This window comes from Dermacentor andersoni, chromosome 5 (assembly GCF_023375885.2).
Source record: "Dermacentor andersoni chromosome 5, qqDerAnde1_hic_scaffold, whole genome shotgun sequence".
NCBI lineage: Eukaryota > Metazoa > Arthropoda > Arachnida > Ixodida > Ixodidae > Dermacentor > Dermacentor andersoni.
This window is the reverse complement of record NC_092818.1, coordinates 175,894,296-175,913,112: the sequence shown is the minus strand read 5'-3', so window position 1 is coordinate 175,913,112 and position 18,817 is coordinate 175,894,296. Positions and strand designations below refer to the sequence as shown.

Here is an 18,817-nt window from a genome sequence, read left to right as displayed (position 1 = left end):
GATTCCGACTAAGCCCATCTTGCAAGTTGTTTTTATTTATGAATTCCCTTCCACGATTTTTCCCTCACGGTCAATGCCACTGACACCGACGCCACGGGCTTTTCTGCGACACGACCTCCTTAACGCTGTCGCGTTAAAGAAGTGGCCCTTATATCCTAGTGCTAAACAGCAATAATCACCTAGCTAGTTTGTTTGCTCTGGAAATTCAACAGGTGTGTTATTATATGTTGCGACGTAAATGAACAGCGGTATGGACCCTTTCGCTGTGACAGGCTCCGGTTTTGCTCACTGACGTAGTCCGCTAAATCTAGCGAGCAAGACGAGCATTAAGAGCTATATCAAGTAGAAGTGCGTTAAAATCCAAGCCCGTAGGTTTTCAACACTTTAACTCTGTGCATAAAGACAATTTTACAAGTCAAGGTTGCCGTAGTATATACGAGAAATTTTGTGTATTAATTTTAAGGCGTAATACGTATGTCCTCTATCTCAAAACTTAAGAATAGACTTTTCACACGGTAGAGGAACTTCAAAACACGCTTTGTGTTCCGGCGCAGCAGACTGGTAAGGCCCGTCACCAAAGATTTCTTGCGGCCACTGTCTCGCTGTTGTTATCGCGCGAGTGCTTTTATTTTATCTGCATTCACTTCTAAGAAATTTTGTTCCCCAATGAATGCAATGAAGCACTTCATCTGATATAGTAATCATCTCGATGTAGCAACGTGATATGAAATGTCGTTTATCGTCTGTGTAAATTACAAACTTGTTCTTGGGTAACTATGTACGGCATCATTCACAAAGCAATTACGCAAGGGCCCAATAAAATAATCTCTTACTTGTGTCGTAGGCAATGACAGACTAAGAGCTCATAAAGCTTTTAGCTAGCGCTACATACAACTTGTAAAATAGAATTTCATCGTGTTCAGTTTGGCAATCGGTCGCATTGTGGCTTCCAGCGCAGTTGTTCTCGGCGTTGTTTAATATTATCAAAGTTTTGACAAAAATCGCCGATGTTTGTTTATACAACTGTTGGTGACAGCATCTGGAAGAAGCGGTGTAATATAACCAGATACAGAGAACTCACTTGCACAAGTGCACGACTTTCGTCTACAGCTGATTTGAGTTCAACGCCGTTAACAGCTCAGAGAACTAGTGCACATGATTGTGTAGCCATCTGAGGGCTTAGTCGTCTTGAGCTAATCAGCCCAACTCCATACTCTCAGTCTCGAAACTTCCGGAGCCGCATATCACAATGGCATTTAATTTTTATGCATTGTGTGAAATATAAGCACACAAGGGCGCTTGCAAGCATGCAATAGTGGTGTATGATACAAAAAAAAGAGCTAATTACGATGTCCAACCAATATTTGAGGCTGCCTAGTGTCACCCCCCTTTTATGTAGCAAACGCTGGAATCATGCGACAAGCTTCGCCTTGAAAGCCTTCAGCCTGCTGAAGGTGCCGTTGCCGCAGGTGTCATCGTAGTCCTCAAATTCTGTATCGAACACAGCCCAGCCCTGACGCAGGTGTTGGTAGAGCTTGAAGAAAGCCACAGCCTTGAACACCGGAAAAAGATAGAGTCGCAACTCATTCACGTGAGCATGAAGTCACATGCCTAATGAAAGATGACACCAAGCTCGTCATAAACATGCTCAAAGGTCAACCTTTTTGGAGCACTTCTGCTCGAACTGTTCTATCTAGACACCGCCAGCGCACGTCGCAGCTTCCTGGTGCATTTGTCGTTTGTATATTTTTAGTTCATTTACCTATCTATAGGAAGATGAACCAGCCTGTCCATAAAAAAGTGCTTTAAAATAACGTGAACAAACCAATGAGCAATCCTGTGTACGATCCAGATCAAACATTAGAAATGAAAACGTAGGAAGCCAACTCTATAATAGTTTCACGAACCTTTGCTGTCATTGTTTCAGCATCATCATAGGCGTATGTCCGGTTGTAGCCAACGGAGTACAGCTTCACTAGGGCCTTGTTTACGACAAACACGCCGGTTTTTCGGCTGCAAAGCTGCGAAGAAGTATGAAAGTGGACGACCATATATTTACCAACTGCGTGTACAAAAACCTCTTTTTTATTATTGCAGCTACCATGGCAGGTAAGAAGGGGGGCAATTTTTTTTTATTGCACTCAAGAATCATGTTGGTACAGATGACATAGCACAGCTAGGCAATTCGAGAGCCTTAGCTCACTTTCTACAACGTTATGGCAGGGGCGTCACCAGAGAAGGGGGGGGGGGGCTGATCGGGCTTTAGCCCCTTCCCCCCTCCGAAATTTTTTCGTGCTGTCATGCACCGCCGACCAAATAACCTCGGCGCCGGAAATTGTTCTGACTTTTGTCTAGATTGTCATTTCTCAAGCTCAAAAAGACATTTCGGCGCGAACATTGTGAACTCGGGCTGGATTTCGTGGACACCCCATCCACCGGGAGTCACCTATCACCTAACGCAAGAAGCCCCACCGGAGCACAATATTTCAAGCGCGTTTTGATGGCGAGCGGGCACGTCGCGGTATCTCGCGGAGGCCGCGGAATCTAAGGAGTGCATGGATTTCAATTCCGAAACTTCAAGACCATAATGTTCCCATCAACTTTTGATGCGAAAGGTGCATTATTTCCAAAGCCGGCCTTTTGATTTTAACATTGTGGGCTTAATGGTCTTATAAACGTTTGACAACAAAAGTGCATCGACTTTGCTAAAGTCATACATCGGACCATACAACGAGACAAGCCAAATCAACACACTATCAAACAAGTTGACACAGCACGCAACGAGGACTGATGAGACGAAGCGTTGCGGTAGTTCATTTGTGCCGTCGTGTTACCGAAAAAGAATATCAACATTTTTTTTCACCTGCCCCAAAGCAACCATGTCAAGACATCAAAGTCAGCAAAGCTAACTACTTTCTCATTTATTTTTTCTACTTTGACTTTTATTTCGAGAACACATTCAGCCTCTTCGATTTTCTTGTTCTTGCTACCCGTGGGCTGTCAGAGCCAGCCAGAGCGCAAGCGTTTTTCTCGTGTTGCCCACGCCACCGCGCGGCGCACTTTGGTGCGCGTTCGTTTTTTTCTCTGGCCGAGTGGTTTTGGCCTCGCAGAGTTTTGGACGCTTTCTGTCCAACAGGCAAGAAAAATAAACAATGGTTGCTCGCCATCAATGGGATCTCGACGGATTGCAACGCCTTCGCTTAAGGGCGTCACCTTCGCTTCTATCTTGCTGCATCCTCTCCGGAAAGTCTTTTGTCTCGCCAGGGTAGGATACCGGGAGGAATGCATGTGGTTCTCTGTGGACCAAGCGTCTCACATTTTCTTCGACATTCCTTAGGCAGCCAAATTAGGGGCCCAAGAATACATTCGATTCTGGTAACATGCTTCCCTTTGTGTTCTTTTGTTTTTTTCATTTCAGTGCCCCCTCCCCACAAAAGAAAAGTCATTTTTGCGGCGCAGCGAACTGTCGCATGGTGAAACTTCGATTTTGTTACTTCTTCTTTTGCGGAAATTAATGGGCCACGGGACTATTCATTTGCCGGGTATTCTTATTATATTATTGCGACAGCAATTATATGGACACTCCAGGCGTATTCCTGCCGTCGCCATTGCCCTCATGTTTCGTATAAAGTCCAAGGGCGCTAACATCGTCACCGCACGCCCCATGCTGCATGTTCGAGTGAGAGCGTAGAGTGGAGGGGAGACGGGTGAGCCGACAACGGCGGCTGTCTTGCGTGTGCCAAGGAGAAACACGGGGAGCAAGCGCACCGCCTTTCTTCAAGTGCGATTCAACGGCGTGAGGGCTTGGGATTATGTGATCTCTGAATCCATGATTGCGCAACGTGTTTATTTGCTTTGTTTGACGCATCTTATACATTGACTTTTGCTTAGATACGTATATTTACTGGAGACTTATACGTACATTTATATATTTTGTTGCACGGTTTTGTGTATACACGAAGTGAACTTTGTTTCCAGTGACACTTTTTTGCCCTTTATCAAGGTGTATCTTCGCATTTGTATATTCCGTTGTATCTTAGCATTTTTAATGTGTATATTGCAGAACTCGTGCTTTTAGCATGTGCTTTCTGTTGCGACTACAATTTTGGTGCAATTACTCACAATACACGAACGGTGACAGCTGCTCTTGCACAATACATTGCAACGAAGGTCAGCGTCAATCAGATTTTTTCCTGGCCGTAGCAAGTACAAAAATATAAACAAGGTTCTTTAATGACAAAACTTCGTTAAAATATTTGTCCTCAACTCGTTCATTTATGGTATTCGCATTTTTCATAGCGGCGGCATGCACTGTTTTGCTGGTTTCGAACTGATATAGTTCTAAAGTTCACGTGATACTTTCTTTACTTATTAAATAGACAAAAACATGCAAGCCCTGATATCAGTTATTTCTGGCACAATATTTTGGGACATACGAATATATTCTTCTATGAAAAAATACATATTTTACATGTGTTGACAGGGCATAGCGTTCAAGAATTCGTTTGCTGCACCTTTGGCAATAGACACGCAGTTATTAGTCATGTATTTGATCCATTGACAAATTTTATAAGGAGTAAGCCGAGCTGGAACGTGAATCGCCCCCGCCCTCCTCCCCCCCCCCCCCCCCCCCCCGAACGATATTTCTGGCTACGCCACTGCCTTACGACCATTCGCGAGATCATGAGGTGCACCTACCTGCGAGAAGTCCTTAATCACCAAAGAGCCCGCGCTTAGAATGTTCTTCGCGGAGATCTTCACCTTATGGAACTCTCCCACCATCAGTGTGAACGACGCCATGACACAAGTTCTCGGAGGAATGCTGGCAGCGTTTAGGTCTCTGGCAGTGCGAAGCTGAAAAGAATTAAGTTACAACGCTAAAAACACTATTAAGAAGCTAAGTCATTAGCGTTCTAGCATGATAAAAAGGAAGAAAATAATTCACGTTTGCCATTAAATATAAATTGCACTAGCAAATAGCATTGAGGTTTCGTAAGCTATTTGCGAGCTACCGGGTTAGAGTCATGCCCCAGGCACCAATTAAAGAAAGTCGACCGCATGAAGGTTCGAAAAAATTCCACAACGCTGTTTGAATAACAATAGCGACTGCTCCAGCTTTGCCCTTCTTGTTGTCGATAGAGAAATACATCAGAGCCCGTGACGTCAGCAATGTTTTTTGGGGTAATCAATTAGTATATGCGCTACCCTTGTTTGAAAATGACAGCTCAAGGACGAGGTAAAAGAGAGAAGCTAAAATATATATGAAGACCACGTCTTCAGCGCGCGCGTTGGAGCCTAAATGTCCTTCTCGCCTAGCCCCTACAACGCTCATGGCCATTGTTGATGAAACTAAAGTAAAATATGAGGAATTAGCGCAACTTGAGAACCAAACTTTCAACAGGAAAACCATTTACCCTACATCTTGAATATAAACCCACTCTGCTCAATAAACAACATAACCAATAAACCCTACATCTAATAATACCATGTCATCATTTGTGCTCAAGTGGGATTCCAAATGATATACTCCGCGAATGGGGATGGGGGGTATGTGCCTTTTTTTTCTTACCTGAGTGATTCAGCGTGCTATAAAGTTATGGAAATGAAAAATTATAGTAATGGCCATAATTGTAGACGTGCGCCCATCATCTTTACGGCGACGACACTGGCTGTGCCTTCCTTGTGGCGCTAATCAGCGAAAAACATAACTTCTTTCCGCGGGAAAGTTGATTAGCCTTGCGTTTAAGTTAGCATTAAGAGAGAGAGAGAGAGTATTGTTATTCATCAAGAAATAGTCCATTTTAGAAATATTAGAATGATATAGTTTGACAAGTATACTTACAAGCGAAGGCGCGCTGACTACGTTGGTTTCCTCCTGGCCGTGGTTCCACAATGTTCCTATGAGAGGATATCTACCTGTTTCCCAGTCTGCAATATGAGTGTGGACAATGAAAATTGTGACTGGAAGGTGGCTGAAAAAAAAAGTACATTTAATATCAAGAAATGTCGGACGAGACATGAGAGCTTTCCTTAAGCTCCACAGAGCGACAACCATTATACCGCTCAACTAGGAATGCCTACTTGGACATAGCTGTCATTGCTGCAGAATGATGCTTGCTGTCGTCAGGGCTGTCGTAAGTGGTGAATCTGACGCCAAGAGCAATGTCCAGCCTCGGCTTCGTCATTGGGGCCTCGGACATGAACTTTTCTTGGAGCTGCTTCAGCGCCTGCAAAAATTCGCAAGGGCGTAAGGGAGTTCACTCAGGGAGTTCAATCAGGGAGTTCACTGATTGTAACCATCTTGTACTGAACTTTATGAGCAGTGTAAGATAACCAACTATCAGATACTTCAATACCATATGACGATAATGTTTCACCGCAGAAGTTGTTTGTGGTCAGGTCACCCACAGACATCCGGTATCAGAAGGGAATGAGAACATATGGTCCGACATGGCGCTGTTTACCCACCGTGGTTGCTCAGTGGCTTTGGTGTTGGGCTGCTGAGCACGAGGTCGCGGGATGCTAATCCCGGCCATGGCGGCCGCATTTCAATAGGGGCGAAATGCGAAAACACCCTTGTACTTAGATTTAGGTGCACGTTAAAAAATCCCAGGTGGTCAAAATTTCCGGAGCCCTCCACTACGGCGTGCCTCATAATTAGAAATTGGTTTTGGCACGTAAAACCCCATAATTTAATTTGATGGCGATGTTTAGCCTGCCCGCTTCAAGTCAAACAAGTAGCCATTATTTCCACGTTTTCCCCTTTCCCCAGAACTTAATGATGTTGTACACTTTCGGTACCCTTCAGCTCACTTCAACAGCAAACTTCGGTTGAGGTCTCAACGCCCTTCTTGAAACTGACTTTCAATAACCAGTGATGAAAGCGTAGTTTACGGTCGCAAGCTGTCATGTCAGAAGCTTAGGTTGGCGTGACTTTAGGCAGCATGCGATTTTTTTCGCCGCCTAAAAGACGACAGGGCTATCATTATCGCAGTATGAGAGATAACGGATGCTGCTGTCAATAGCACAGCCAACGCCTGCGTCGCTGCCATGTTGGGGAAGCAAACCCTCCTAAATGCTATGTTCATTTGTACGCGGAACGTTTGGGAGCACTGCCATCCCGGCGCTCAAGGGGGCATGTCACGTGGTACTTTCTTTTGTAGTTCGCGGGCATCAACAGTACGCCAAAAGAAAACTAAAACTTAATAGATAAAAGTTAGAAACTGTTTATTCGGACGTTTTGCAAACCACTCTAAAACTTTCTAATTGGAATTTATTGCCTAACTTTGTTGCTTCAGAAGCTGGTTAATTACCCTTGACTAATTATGCAACAAAGCAGAATAGAAAAATAGTGTGGCTTACTACATACAATAGACACCAAAATACTTTTGGACCTGTCGTCTTAAGAGTGCATCGGCATATTTTTAAACTCGGGCTGATGTTAGCTGGGACACCCTGTATGTTACTATAAATGACCTAGTGGCCACGAAACTCGCAATTGCTCGCTCAGTGTGGAGACATCGGCGCGTTCGCTGTGTGTTAAAAGCAGGACCTACGCATGTATATGTCAGGGTACGAATAACGCTTTAGATGTGCTAACGTATGGCTGAACGCACCGTGCAAGCAAGAACCACCCTCGGTTGTTAGTCTTTTTCACGTGTGAAACAGCTCAAAGAAACGAACAGTTTCATACGTTACAACGAATCCAAACCACCACGCCCATCTCATCACCTTACTCGGCTCCCTGTGTAGGCACAACAGCCTTCTTTCCCCTTTACAGCCACGTCAGCCAGGCGCAGTTTAGAAATCGCTGTAAACTAGGTTTCCCGTGCACTGAACTATTAAGTTGCGCCACATGCGCAAAACAGTGTAACATCTGTCGCATATGTTGCCATGCTTGCCAACGGTGCAGACATGTGTCGTGGCGGTACTTTCGTTGTAGACACTGTACTCGTTTTTGCAGTACGTACACCATCTCTTGACATTTGGCAACCTCCCGACACTCTAGTCACACCAGCGTACGAGAGCGACGTGAGCCCAAAGGGGCCGCACAGTCGCAGTTCTATGAGGAGGACTGCCCTCGAACCTTGCAGTAAACGCTGCGAGGAAGCTTATGTACGCAGCCGTTTCGGCGAAGCCCTTTCATCCTCGTTCATCACGGAACACTGGAATCCGCTCAGTCTTTTTGAGGTGCACCAGAGTTGCCCAGAAGATCACGTGAAAATAAGGTATCGAGCAGTCTGAGGCTGTTAACTGGTGTTAGCGCTAATTGGGTACACAGAATTAGAGATATTAAACTGTGCAGTTTTTTTACGCCCAGTCGGCACAAAGTTTGGCAACTTATGCTACATACAGTGTAATACAACCTCTGCACATATATCTGTAGTATCTCTGGGAAGCTTGCCTGTCGGAGTCTGCCGATTGACGCCGAAGATGAGAATCGTTCGGCTGTTACGACGTATGCAGTGCAAAGAAGTATAGTGTCATCACTATTAGCCTAGTGGCAGTATTGCAGTTTATTTTATCAGCAGTGTAGGTGACAAGGAATGATAAAAAACCAAAACAAAACAAGCTCCGCTGCATTCAGTTCGCAGGCAAAACGCAAAAGTACTCGGTTTTTCGAAACAGTACTCCGTCTTTGAAACCTGTCCGCTGATACCAAGGCCTCCCTATGAGGCCACAAAACGGTAATACTACCAAATAATTTATTAGTGATACCTTCAGCAGTGTTAGCTTTCCATGCATATCTTCAAGGAGCTGCGCCACCGTTCCCGTTGCTTTCAATATGCCGTAGTGGACGACGTTCTTGAAAAACAGCTCGCGTAGCTTCTGCCGACCCAGAGGTGTAGTGAGGCTCCCGAAAAGGTCATTGGCTCTTCTGCACAGATAAGTAAGATGATGGCAAAAAGATAAAGTTTCAAGAGTAAGGCACACCCAAAGCGACCATGGAGTAGTACGACTCCGAGCATAGGTCAGCAAACTGTGTTATTGCTGTACTTGATTTGATGCTGTACTTGATTGCTGTACTTGATTTGATTTCATGACTACTTCTGTATTGCTATTGTTATTTCCTTCTGTCTGCTGCTGCCATGTAATGGTTTCCCAGGCCTTCGTCAAGCTGTTGGTACAGCTTTTAGCCCAGGTGACCATCCAGATACTTGCTGGAGAATAAAATATGATTTGATTTGATTTGATTTGATTTGAAACTCGCTCAGACTCGGATCGACCCGTGAGCCCGAGTGAGCCCTAGTCAGTAAAGTGCCGGCGAGTCTGAATCCGATTTAATCCCGGCTGAGTAGAATTCAGGCGAATTTGAGTCCGAGTGAGCCGGCTGATTAGAAATGCGGTGAGACTAAGCGCGAATGAGGCTGAATGAGTAAAATTTTGGTGATTCATGAGTCCGAGCAAGACCCTAAGGAAAACATTTGACTTGTGAGTGAGTCTGAGCGAGTTTATATTATCTTGCCGATCAGTGACACCAAATATTAGTTCCCGTTACCAGAGCAGGTTATATCTAGCTTACCCACACAAAAAGAAATAAGATATCTCGACCTAGAAAATAAGATTCATTTACGTTAGGGAACGAAATAAGAAAGCATGCACGAACGTTAACGAGTGCCAATTGTTTTTGCCGAGCTATGTGGTTCCTTCCCTGAAGCTTCCCCTTTCATAAGAAATTCTCACAGAAATCTGCTGCCAAAGCGAAACATTTGTTTGACGTAAACGGTCACATGGTGCATTACAGAACAGGAGCTACAACGAAGTAGCGTAAACATTTCGAGTTTCTACATGTTTTTGCGATTATTCTTCACTGTCCTCCCAAAAACTGAGATGATGAGCTTTTCTCACGAAAATCTATTTTAGAGTGGCACAACTGTCAGTGCACTAACCAGGAAGCAGGCATACCCACGTATGTCTGTACGTATACAGGACAATAAGCAAATTGGGTTGAGCGCATATTTGTACGTTAACTTCATTTAGGGTTGTACTAAGGATTCGAACAAGTAGGCCTGCTACCCAGAACTGCTGTATACGTGACAGTAATTATATTGACTCCTTTGAATTGAATTTATCTTCGGATATATGATAGAGCGAATTCACCTCTGGGCTCTAGAGAATTCACTGCAGGAACGAATATTTGGGTAGGGGTTGTGCTGGAGTGGTATCTCACTGAACGAGCGAATACACAGCGCACATTTGTTTGTGGCAGGCCATAACATCAAATAACTTGTCGTTTAATTTTTCAAAGTAACACATGGACTGAGGGGCTGCATATGGTGCCCACATAATTATTACCGATTTCGACGTCCTGGTGTTCTTTATTGTGCAACTGTATCTAATACAGGAGTGTTTTTGCTTTCCACGTTACCGGAACGCGGCTGCCGCTAACCACCGCTAGGCGAACGGAACTTGTCTTCAAGCAAGAAATGGCTCGGCGCCCCGGATGCGCCGCATCTTTCCTAGTGAACATACTAGTCGGTGAAAAGCGCCTGTACCCGTAATCGACTGACAGTCCGTGTCCGCTTCTCGTGGCTGCTTCGGCAGCAGCCTGGAAAGCTTCCCAGCTCTCCTTGTTCTGGGCACCGCGCAGCGCTCCGTCCTGCCACACGACATCCGTGTAGAACATCAGTTCGCAGAGTCCGTCCGGCGGCAGCATCTCCTCCGAGGAAGCTCTGCTCCCGGCTGTGCACAGCAGTCGATTGGTGGCGCGTACTTCGCCACCCATGCGGCCCTCCCGTCGTGGCTCCTCTGCTGGGTGAAACGAAAAAGGTGATGCTAAGTTGCCGCGACGGCTCGTCTTCATTAAATGAACTGGCTCCGTTACGAGACGTGTACGTCTTAAAAATAAGGATCATACAAATCCCACGCACTCTGCGAATCGATGTAAACGAAGCACTCTTGGTCCAATAATTGCGCTAAACCTGTCCCTAGTTATCGCTTCACAAGCATAAATAAGCGTTTGCGATGCCTGCAAGGGCTCTCTGCCACGAGGGAAGAGTAGCATTAGTGTGAAAATGATTCACTTAATCTCGAGCCATTTAAATATTCTCCGTAATGCTAGAGCATACAACTGTCATCTAACGAGCCTATATGCAGACAACACTTGCAATGTAGACGTCCAACTGTTGCACTAGGGAGCCTTCATACACACGTGCACGCTCAACTGCAAGACATGCATATGAAAGATCCCTATACTGTCGCCCAGTAATTAGCGTGCGTTCTCTAGTCAATACAATTTATAGAAGCCATATTTACACGCATTCGCGAGTTTCTAAGAAGTTAATTAGCCAAAGGTAGAGCGGCTACAGCATCAGGCTATTGTGTCTTCAGAAGCGTTACTTTTGGGCGAGTTGTTTGTACATGATTCGTTAGAGACTTATGCGCGCACAAAGAAAGGACGTCGAACAACGAAGAGACACACAATGCGTCCCTGGCGATGTGTCTATGGACCCTGGTCCGAATTCTACAATCGGACGCATTATTTAATTAAGCGATAGCTTCTGTTCAAGTCACGCTGAGCTTACTTGACAATAACCCGACCGACCAACCCATGCCGAACCCCGAGAGGTATAAGTAAGGAAAGTGCCGAAAAAGGAAATACGTAAACCCCATGTAATATATATTACTGCGAAGCATTTGCCACACAATGCAGGTGAATAAATGTTTTAATGTTTCTGTTTGTGCCTACTTCCGCTGTTGGATCTCGCTCAGGGGCCAGTTGTAGCAGACAGAAGCGTCCCCTTTAAGCGCTTGATTTTAAACAGCACGATTGTCACGTGAACATATCCAACGCCAAGTATAGCGTAACGCGTAGCGCCATCTTGAGCACGTGTACGCGCAGGCACACATGCACACAGCGCGCTGAACTGGGCGCGTCATCTGATGTTTACAAGGAGAAGGATGAAAACAGCCTTTGTTGTCACCTTTTAACTTTCAAACACCTCCATAGAACAGGTTTTGCGGACGCATCGTGAAGGCTAGGATTGAGGAAATGCGTGACGTCACATCGAGCGCAAAACACGATACATCAGCTCGGAGACAGACTATAGGAGAAACTCCCATGCCCAACGTGCCACTAAAATAGAAGAAACACCTGCTGGATGTTGCGCATCGGTCGATATCGGCCTATCCCAAAGGCGATGCCCACCATGGGGGGCGCCATGGCACATAGCGTCTCAAAGTGTTAGTTACCACGAGTGTAAGTTGGAGGAAGCTGGCCCTCTCAGCTATAAGATGCGGCGCACTGCCAAGCGTCTCAAAGTGCTATAGCTTACACGAACGAACTTGCTTTTCCCTCGTGCCATGTAGGCAGGGTGCGTCCGTGGCGTACAATAATGAAAAAAAAAAAAACGCTATGGCAGGAACCATCGAATATTATTGTCAAAGTCAGTGATAGCTTTCTTGTGTGACGTTCTGCATATCCTGCTGCAGATAATATAATGAAATGTGATCAGATCCTGGACACCGTGTAATCTTAAACAGAGACAACGTGAGTCGGTCACGTGGCGGACGGTCTCCGTGTCTTGCCTCTTGCATAGCAGGTAAAACGTGGTGCAAAAGAAAAGCAGTTACATGGCGCTTCACCGCAAAGCATGACACAAAATTTCACCGACGTGAGAGGAACGTGAACAATTTCCTGCGGATACTAAAATAAGATCTCACACCTAATATGTCTCTTCACATGGCAATTGAAATTAATTGAAATGTATCACGGGGGCTGCCCTAAACATTAATTTCATCAGGCGCGTTACATTGACCACACATTCTACATCATTAATGAGGCTGCGATTCCGGCTACCTGACTGGACGTAAAAAGAAAACCCGGGGTAGGATCTCACAATGCTTCTCATCAAGATTTCCAGACCATGTACGCATTCGTACTCCGTTGTACCTGTCGTTCCATAGAAGCCGTCGTCTAGTCCTGTTTCGAAAGCTTCGCCCTCGGCGGTTTGAGTAATGGCGCGGGTGGTCGACGTGGGCGCCTCACGCGGCACTACTTTGGCCGTGAGCTCGTATGGGGCAAATGGCGCATTTGTGTCTGCGAAAACAACAATCCAGACAATCAACGAGGTAATACGCATTGCAACGCGATACGCAGTTGCAATGCGATGTGCTTCGGCTACTTCAGCGAGATCTCTCATTTTCTGATCGTTCCCGCTGCATGGTTCGTCAGAACAAAAGACTTCGTAAGTGCATGTCGTCGCTTATTGGTAATCGCCGCGGTGCTTGTCTCGTTATCAAAATGATCGGTATCATGTCTGATCGGGGCGCGAACTCCGGCCAATGAGGTAACACTCTTGCCTGAGAAGTCTTGTGAATTCAGGCTCAAATTGTTTCGTAGTACCGGCACATTCAGCGCTAGAAAGTGTGTTTCTTCGTATTGTCACGTTGTAGTGACGTTGAAGAATGATGCAGTGTCAAAACTGTGAGTTACAAGTTTAACACATCACTGGGCGAACTCCTGCCCAGCAAAACAAGTAACACACAATGCACAACGATAGCGAGGAGCAAAGTCGGCGACCGTAGAAAATCTGATGTGCTAGTAAAGCGCGTCGGCTTTTATACATGACTGCACGAAGTTTCCAGCGTCACCGGTCACCGGATATACAAGTACACGTGTCAGTATTACCACGCATCGGCAAGTGTGAGAAAGTAATTGAAGGCAATTTTCTTGTTCGTTCGTTCGTTCGTTCGTTCGTTCGTTCGTTCGTTCGTTCGCTTCTTTGTTGTTTTGTTCGCTCGTTCATTTATTGTTTCGCTTTCTCGCTGATTTGTTGAGGTACCTTTTTATGGACAGTAATCATTATAGTGAATTTACAAGGACCAATTCTGGAGCAGAGAAGTGGGCAGTCGGACAAAAGCTTCAATTTTTGGACCGCTCCAATCTAAAAACTCCGTTCTTAAGCACCTGAGCAGCCCCTTACCACCACATTTAATGCTTTATACGAAGACCGGGGATTTTTACGTAGTATGGCTCGGCTAGCAGTAGGCGATGTTTCGGACCAACATGAGTCCTTTATCAACCAGTGCGGCGTGAAAATTAAGGCTGTTGCAGTGGTCAATACCGAAATAAATGAAAGCAAACTAAGGTCTCTACATTTTACGTACAAGCCTACCATTTGCTGCTGGGATACTGCTGTCACTCGATCGTCTTTCGAAACTTCCAACCGTGGTAGTTTTGTTGACCGCATTCGGCAAAGACGACGGCCCTGGGTCATCTTTCTCTTCCACCGCGGATTTGTTGGTGTCCATTGGCCAGTATGTGTCTGCATGGTAAACAGACAATGACAAAAAGTGGTGACCTCTGAGCCTATGAAGCTTAAGCCTGCAGCGAATTCAATGACATGCACTTGTGGCTGTTCCCATAATTGCTTGTACAGTTGTGCGACCACTGTGCTAAAAGTATGTGTCCATGTACGGACGGCAGTTGCCTCATTACCACGCCAACCAATTTGAATGTCGGAGGGCCACCTGAGCAGTGGTCAGTAAGGAACGCCAAGCATGTATATTGTAGCAATGTGTGTGCGCTTAGCGACGGACACCGACACGCATATATATGCATCCTAAAGTGCAGTGCAGTTGCACATTTATTGAACATGAGCGAAAAGGCGGATTGTTTCCATGTTAACCGAGGCGATCTATACAGTTCTCAAGGACACTCTTGTTTTTGGTCGGGTATGATAGCATTTATAGTGGACAAATAATGAGATGCCCTTCGCATTTCCCGCTAGATTTTTCACTCGATGTTCAATTCTACGATATTACGTCCATATAATTGTCAATCGTATGCTGGACAGGAGCATAGAATTTATTAACGTTACATCTAACGGATATTACGAGTCATATTTTTACAAGGCTACGCTAAATAAGATTGTGTAGTTTCTACGGACGCACCCTCAATACGGCTAATGCACGAGTATTTCAATGCCATATATACGAAGCATTCAAAAGCATTCGGTTTGTCTTTTGTACAAGTTTTAACACCACATTACTGCATGTTAGCGCATTCCTTTCACTGTATTTTTTGTTTATATATTCACATATGTATTCTAATTATTGTATAATCTTTGAGTGCACTCTCCCCCCTTGCACAATGCCTCTAGGGGCCTGTAAGGTATCTTTAAATGAATACATAAATTATATATATATATATATATATATATATATATATATATATATATATATAATATGCGATTTGGAAATGCTAAAAAAATATCTGAAACCATCTTGTGACACCTGGCTATCTTTGGCGTACACTTGTAACCTCACCAATCACCGTGACGCTGATGGAGCCGTCCCGGGTCGTTCCAGCATACGTCTCACCCGAAAAAGTCCTGTTGGTGTCACTGGTGCCATAAGACAACGATGAAGCATTGACGAATACTTCGTTGTTATAACCTGTAGCTGCAGAATGGAGAGGAAGCGATACATTTATTAGCAGAGATAAAGCTAAGTGATTGTCCTGAACTGATGTTTTCTACCCTACTACTCGACATTTTGGTAAGGAGGGACGGGAACCAAGGGAGAAGTTGAAGAATATGATCAGGAAATAAAATTAGATATACATGAATAAAGAATAACAGAAGATCGAAACACCTATTGCAGTCGCATTTTAAGTTTGCTTTCTGAAAAAAAAGAAAAAAAAAACACATTTTGATAAATACCACGCTACCATGATTAGTGCCATACTTCACAGGATACAGAGATATAGTGTGCTTACTTAATATTTGGCGCAGAAAAGGCCACCTCTAATATTCCAGTCTCCCACGTAGCACATTTAAAGTAACTTGAATGCAACAGGGTAGGCGACGGCATCGCATGGCATACATCTCGGATTGCTCAGGTATATAAGTTCACCCCATAGTCCAATCCTATACTTCACATACAGGATGTTGTAGCGAACACTTTCAAATTTTTTTTTTAATTTCTTGTGGCAGATAACACAATTCTAGTCCGTGAGCTGGTCTACGCAAACATGTGGACATACTTTCGCAAAAAACTTAAATGACTAATCAACTGAATAACAAAAATTCACTAAATAAGTTCATCAGTAATTTATGTCACATATTGCAATTTATGAATTATAGCCGGGTGGAATTACCGACTTCCTACGAATTCTCAGAATGGCACCAGTTTTGAGATACTAATTCCCGAACTTTGCGGAGAAATTCTTTGGCGTTCCAGTTACTTTCGTGCTCCAATGCATCAAACGACGTTTTAAGAAAGTAAATGGAAGGACAGCGTATTTTCACCGCAGGCTTGGCAGTGCATATCTCGCAAATAGTGTCATCCACATAATTCGTTTCAGGTGGTATGCCTTGCAGTCTCACCCGCTAGAAATTGTAAGTTACAATGTCTTTAATTAAGTCTTTAAGTAAATACTTAAAGACCTAATTAGTGAACCTTTGTTAATTAGTCGAGAATTCATTTCACTTTGTTTGCGCATTTATTGTCCCCATCTTCGTGTAGACCAGCTCATGGGCTAGAATTGCGCTATCTGCCACAGGGAACTTTTAAACAAATTTGAAAGTGTTCGCCGAAACACCCTCTGTATTCGGGACCAATAATCGTGCTTGTGGGCTTCAGCTTCAGAAGTTGGAAAATTAAACCTCGCCGGGTATGGAGTTGTCGAATTTTCTTGTGGCTTTCCCTGACGCAAGCATTGTACCGACGATGGAATTGGCAGGGAGGAGTGTAACTTAACGGGGACGTGTTCATGGTTACATGTCTAAAAAAAGACGCCAATAATATACTTGAGATTGGGCTTTATCACTCGTAGTAACAGAAAAACTAAATCCTGTGGCACGACAGAAGGGACTGGAGGGATAAAAAAAAATACCTGTAGAGGAACCTTGAAAAGTGAAAAAAAAAAGCGTAATTAAGGCACATTACCACGTTCGTGAACTGTGCGGCATATTCTACAATTTGGTTCAACTATTTATTTTCTACATAAAAGCAATACTTAATTGTGCATATCTGGGTGCTGTGGTTTCTTTCTTTCTTTTTTCTGTTCTTCTTAATTCGGATTCTTGCCACTGTATCAGGTCGTAACATAAAATTGTCTGCTCGTACCGGTTTGTATGTTTTTGACGTCGTCGAACAAGGGCTGCTGGGAATGCCCTTCGCTGGTGGCCTTCTCGTCAGCTTTAGAAAATTGTCCAGTCACATCTTCATGCGAAATCTTCTTGGTGCGCTCTGCTAGGCCACTCGCAGTGCCACTATCTGGGAATGAGAAAAAACAGCAACGAAGGCTTCAGAGCAGGCTACTAACACGCATTCGTCTCGGCAGAGGTTCCCACTTAGAGAAGGCCTAACGACGGCTTGTCTGACAGACCGATGGACGGACGGACGGACGGACGCATAGGCAGTGGAAGCGTTGTGACATAAGTAAATGTATGCCTGATCGCGTAGAGAACATGGAGCAATTATGATTGTTCAAATGAATTCATTTTAACCTTCCTTCTAATAACGTGTACTCAAAATTATAAAAGGCACGAGCGAGTGCGATAATGACGCTTGCCGCGGGGATCAATACAATTGTGCCGGTGCACAAAAGTGCAGCCATTTCAGTGCCGCAAAACTGGCCTAAATAAGATTAAGGAGCTTGAATTTTGAGTTTCGATTCATTATACCCAGCCAGAGATGAGATAAATTTATATGTCACTAGGATAGCACGGAAGCCAAACAGAAATTCGCAATAGAAGAAACCTTACTGTTGAGAAAAAAAAACAATGTAACACTAGTAAATGAGAATGGTATGATGTAGCAGAGTTTAACGCAAACATCTTCATAAATAGTCGAGCGTACTATGAATATTTAATCTTGTCGCATTGGTCGCACCCTTATCTGTTGTCCCGTTGGTGACAGCCTTCTCCGTCTCTAGTAGATCTCCGCCTCTGGTTGTCTGTCGTGGTAGTTCGGGACGCTTCGGTTTTGTCACCTTCACAGCCGTGGATTCTGTTGCGCGACTGAACTGGCGGGTTCCCCGATAGGTGCCTAAAAAAATAAGACGTAGCGAAAGCAGTCGGTCATGGAGAAATAACTTTCTTTTGCAGCGGACTCAAGGCGTGCTTCATTTTATGCAGCACTTTGAAAATTAATGTTAGGTACCACGGGCTATTTCGTTACAGAGACTTGGAAGTACGTAGCCATACGACTAGAAGACATGTCTGAGAACAATTGTCATTTTAATACCCGCTATCACCGGTCTCTGATCTCTTCGGTCAAAGCCCTAGCGCTGCTTCTGACTTTACAAGCGGCAAGCACAGGCATAGTACAACCAGTTCGTTGGATACCACGGATGGCGAGTGCGGACGACTTCTTGCGAACGTGATCAATGCTTAGATGAATGCGCAATATAAACGACTTTGAGATCCATAATACAAAAAAGAAAAATTATTGTTGCAGTTGACTTTAAGGTCAAGGAAAATAAGCCACTGGGGGTATGCATTACAGTGGACTCTGCACGTGATAAAGCAGTATACGGAAAATAAATGTATGTGTATACGCTTCTTTTAACTGAGTTCAACGCGATAAAGGAGCCCTTTGTGTTCGTACGATTATGTGGCATAGCCAAACTCCATGGTCAGCACAGGAAAAAGAGCCGGCAAAGGCAAGCTCTTCTACCTGCACGTCAAGTAGACCAGTACAGCCTATATTCTACGATGCGTATGGATTTTAAAGGTCGGTTTGGATGTCTGGTAATTTTACATGTTATTCTTATGTACACCAGGCACATCTTGCAGGAAATTCACGGATATATGTCCATAAAAAAGAAAGATTGCAGACTTCAGCGACTTCTTCGGCTCCGAGCTCA

At 44.5% G+C, this 18,817-nt stretch overlaps 1 protein-coding gene across 1 annotated transcript; it reads right to left on the bottom strand.

Moving 5' to 3' along the window:
- Window positions 1-1,380: 1,380 nt before the first annotated feature.
- Window positions 1,381-18,168, bottom strand: LOC126531647 (uncharacterized). Its single transcript, XM_055070563.1, has 12 exons — window positions 18,156-18,168; window positions 17,074-17,223; window positions 15,271-15,405; window positions 14,118-14,267; window positions 12,893-13,039; window positions 10,512-10,749; window positions 8,719-8,878; window positions 6,082-6,227; window positions 5,843-5,972; window positions 4,699-4,854; window positions 1,908-2,021; window positions 1,381-1,552 (listed from the first exon to the last, which is right to left on the bottom strand). Exons 1-12 carry the CDS (start codon window positions 18,166-18,168, stop codon window positions 1,412-1,414), a joined length of 1,680 nt encoding a protein of 559 aa, XP_054926538.1. The 3' UTR covers window positions 1,381-1,411.
- Between the last annotated feature and the right edge of the window lie 649 nt (window positions 18,169-18,817).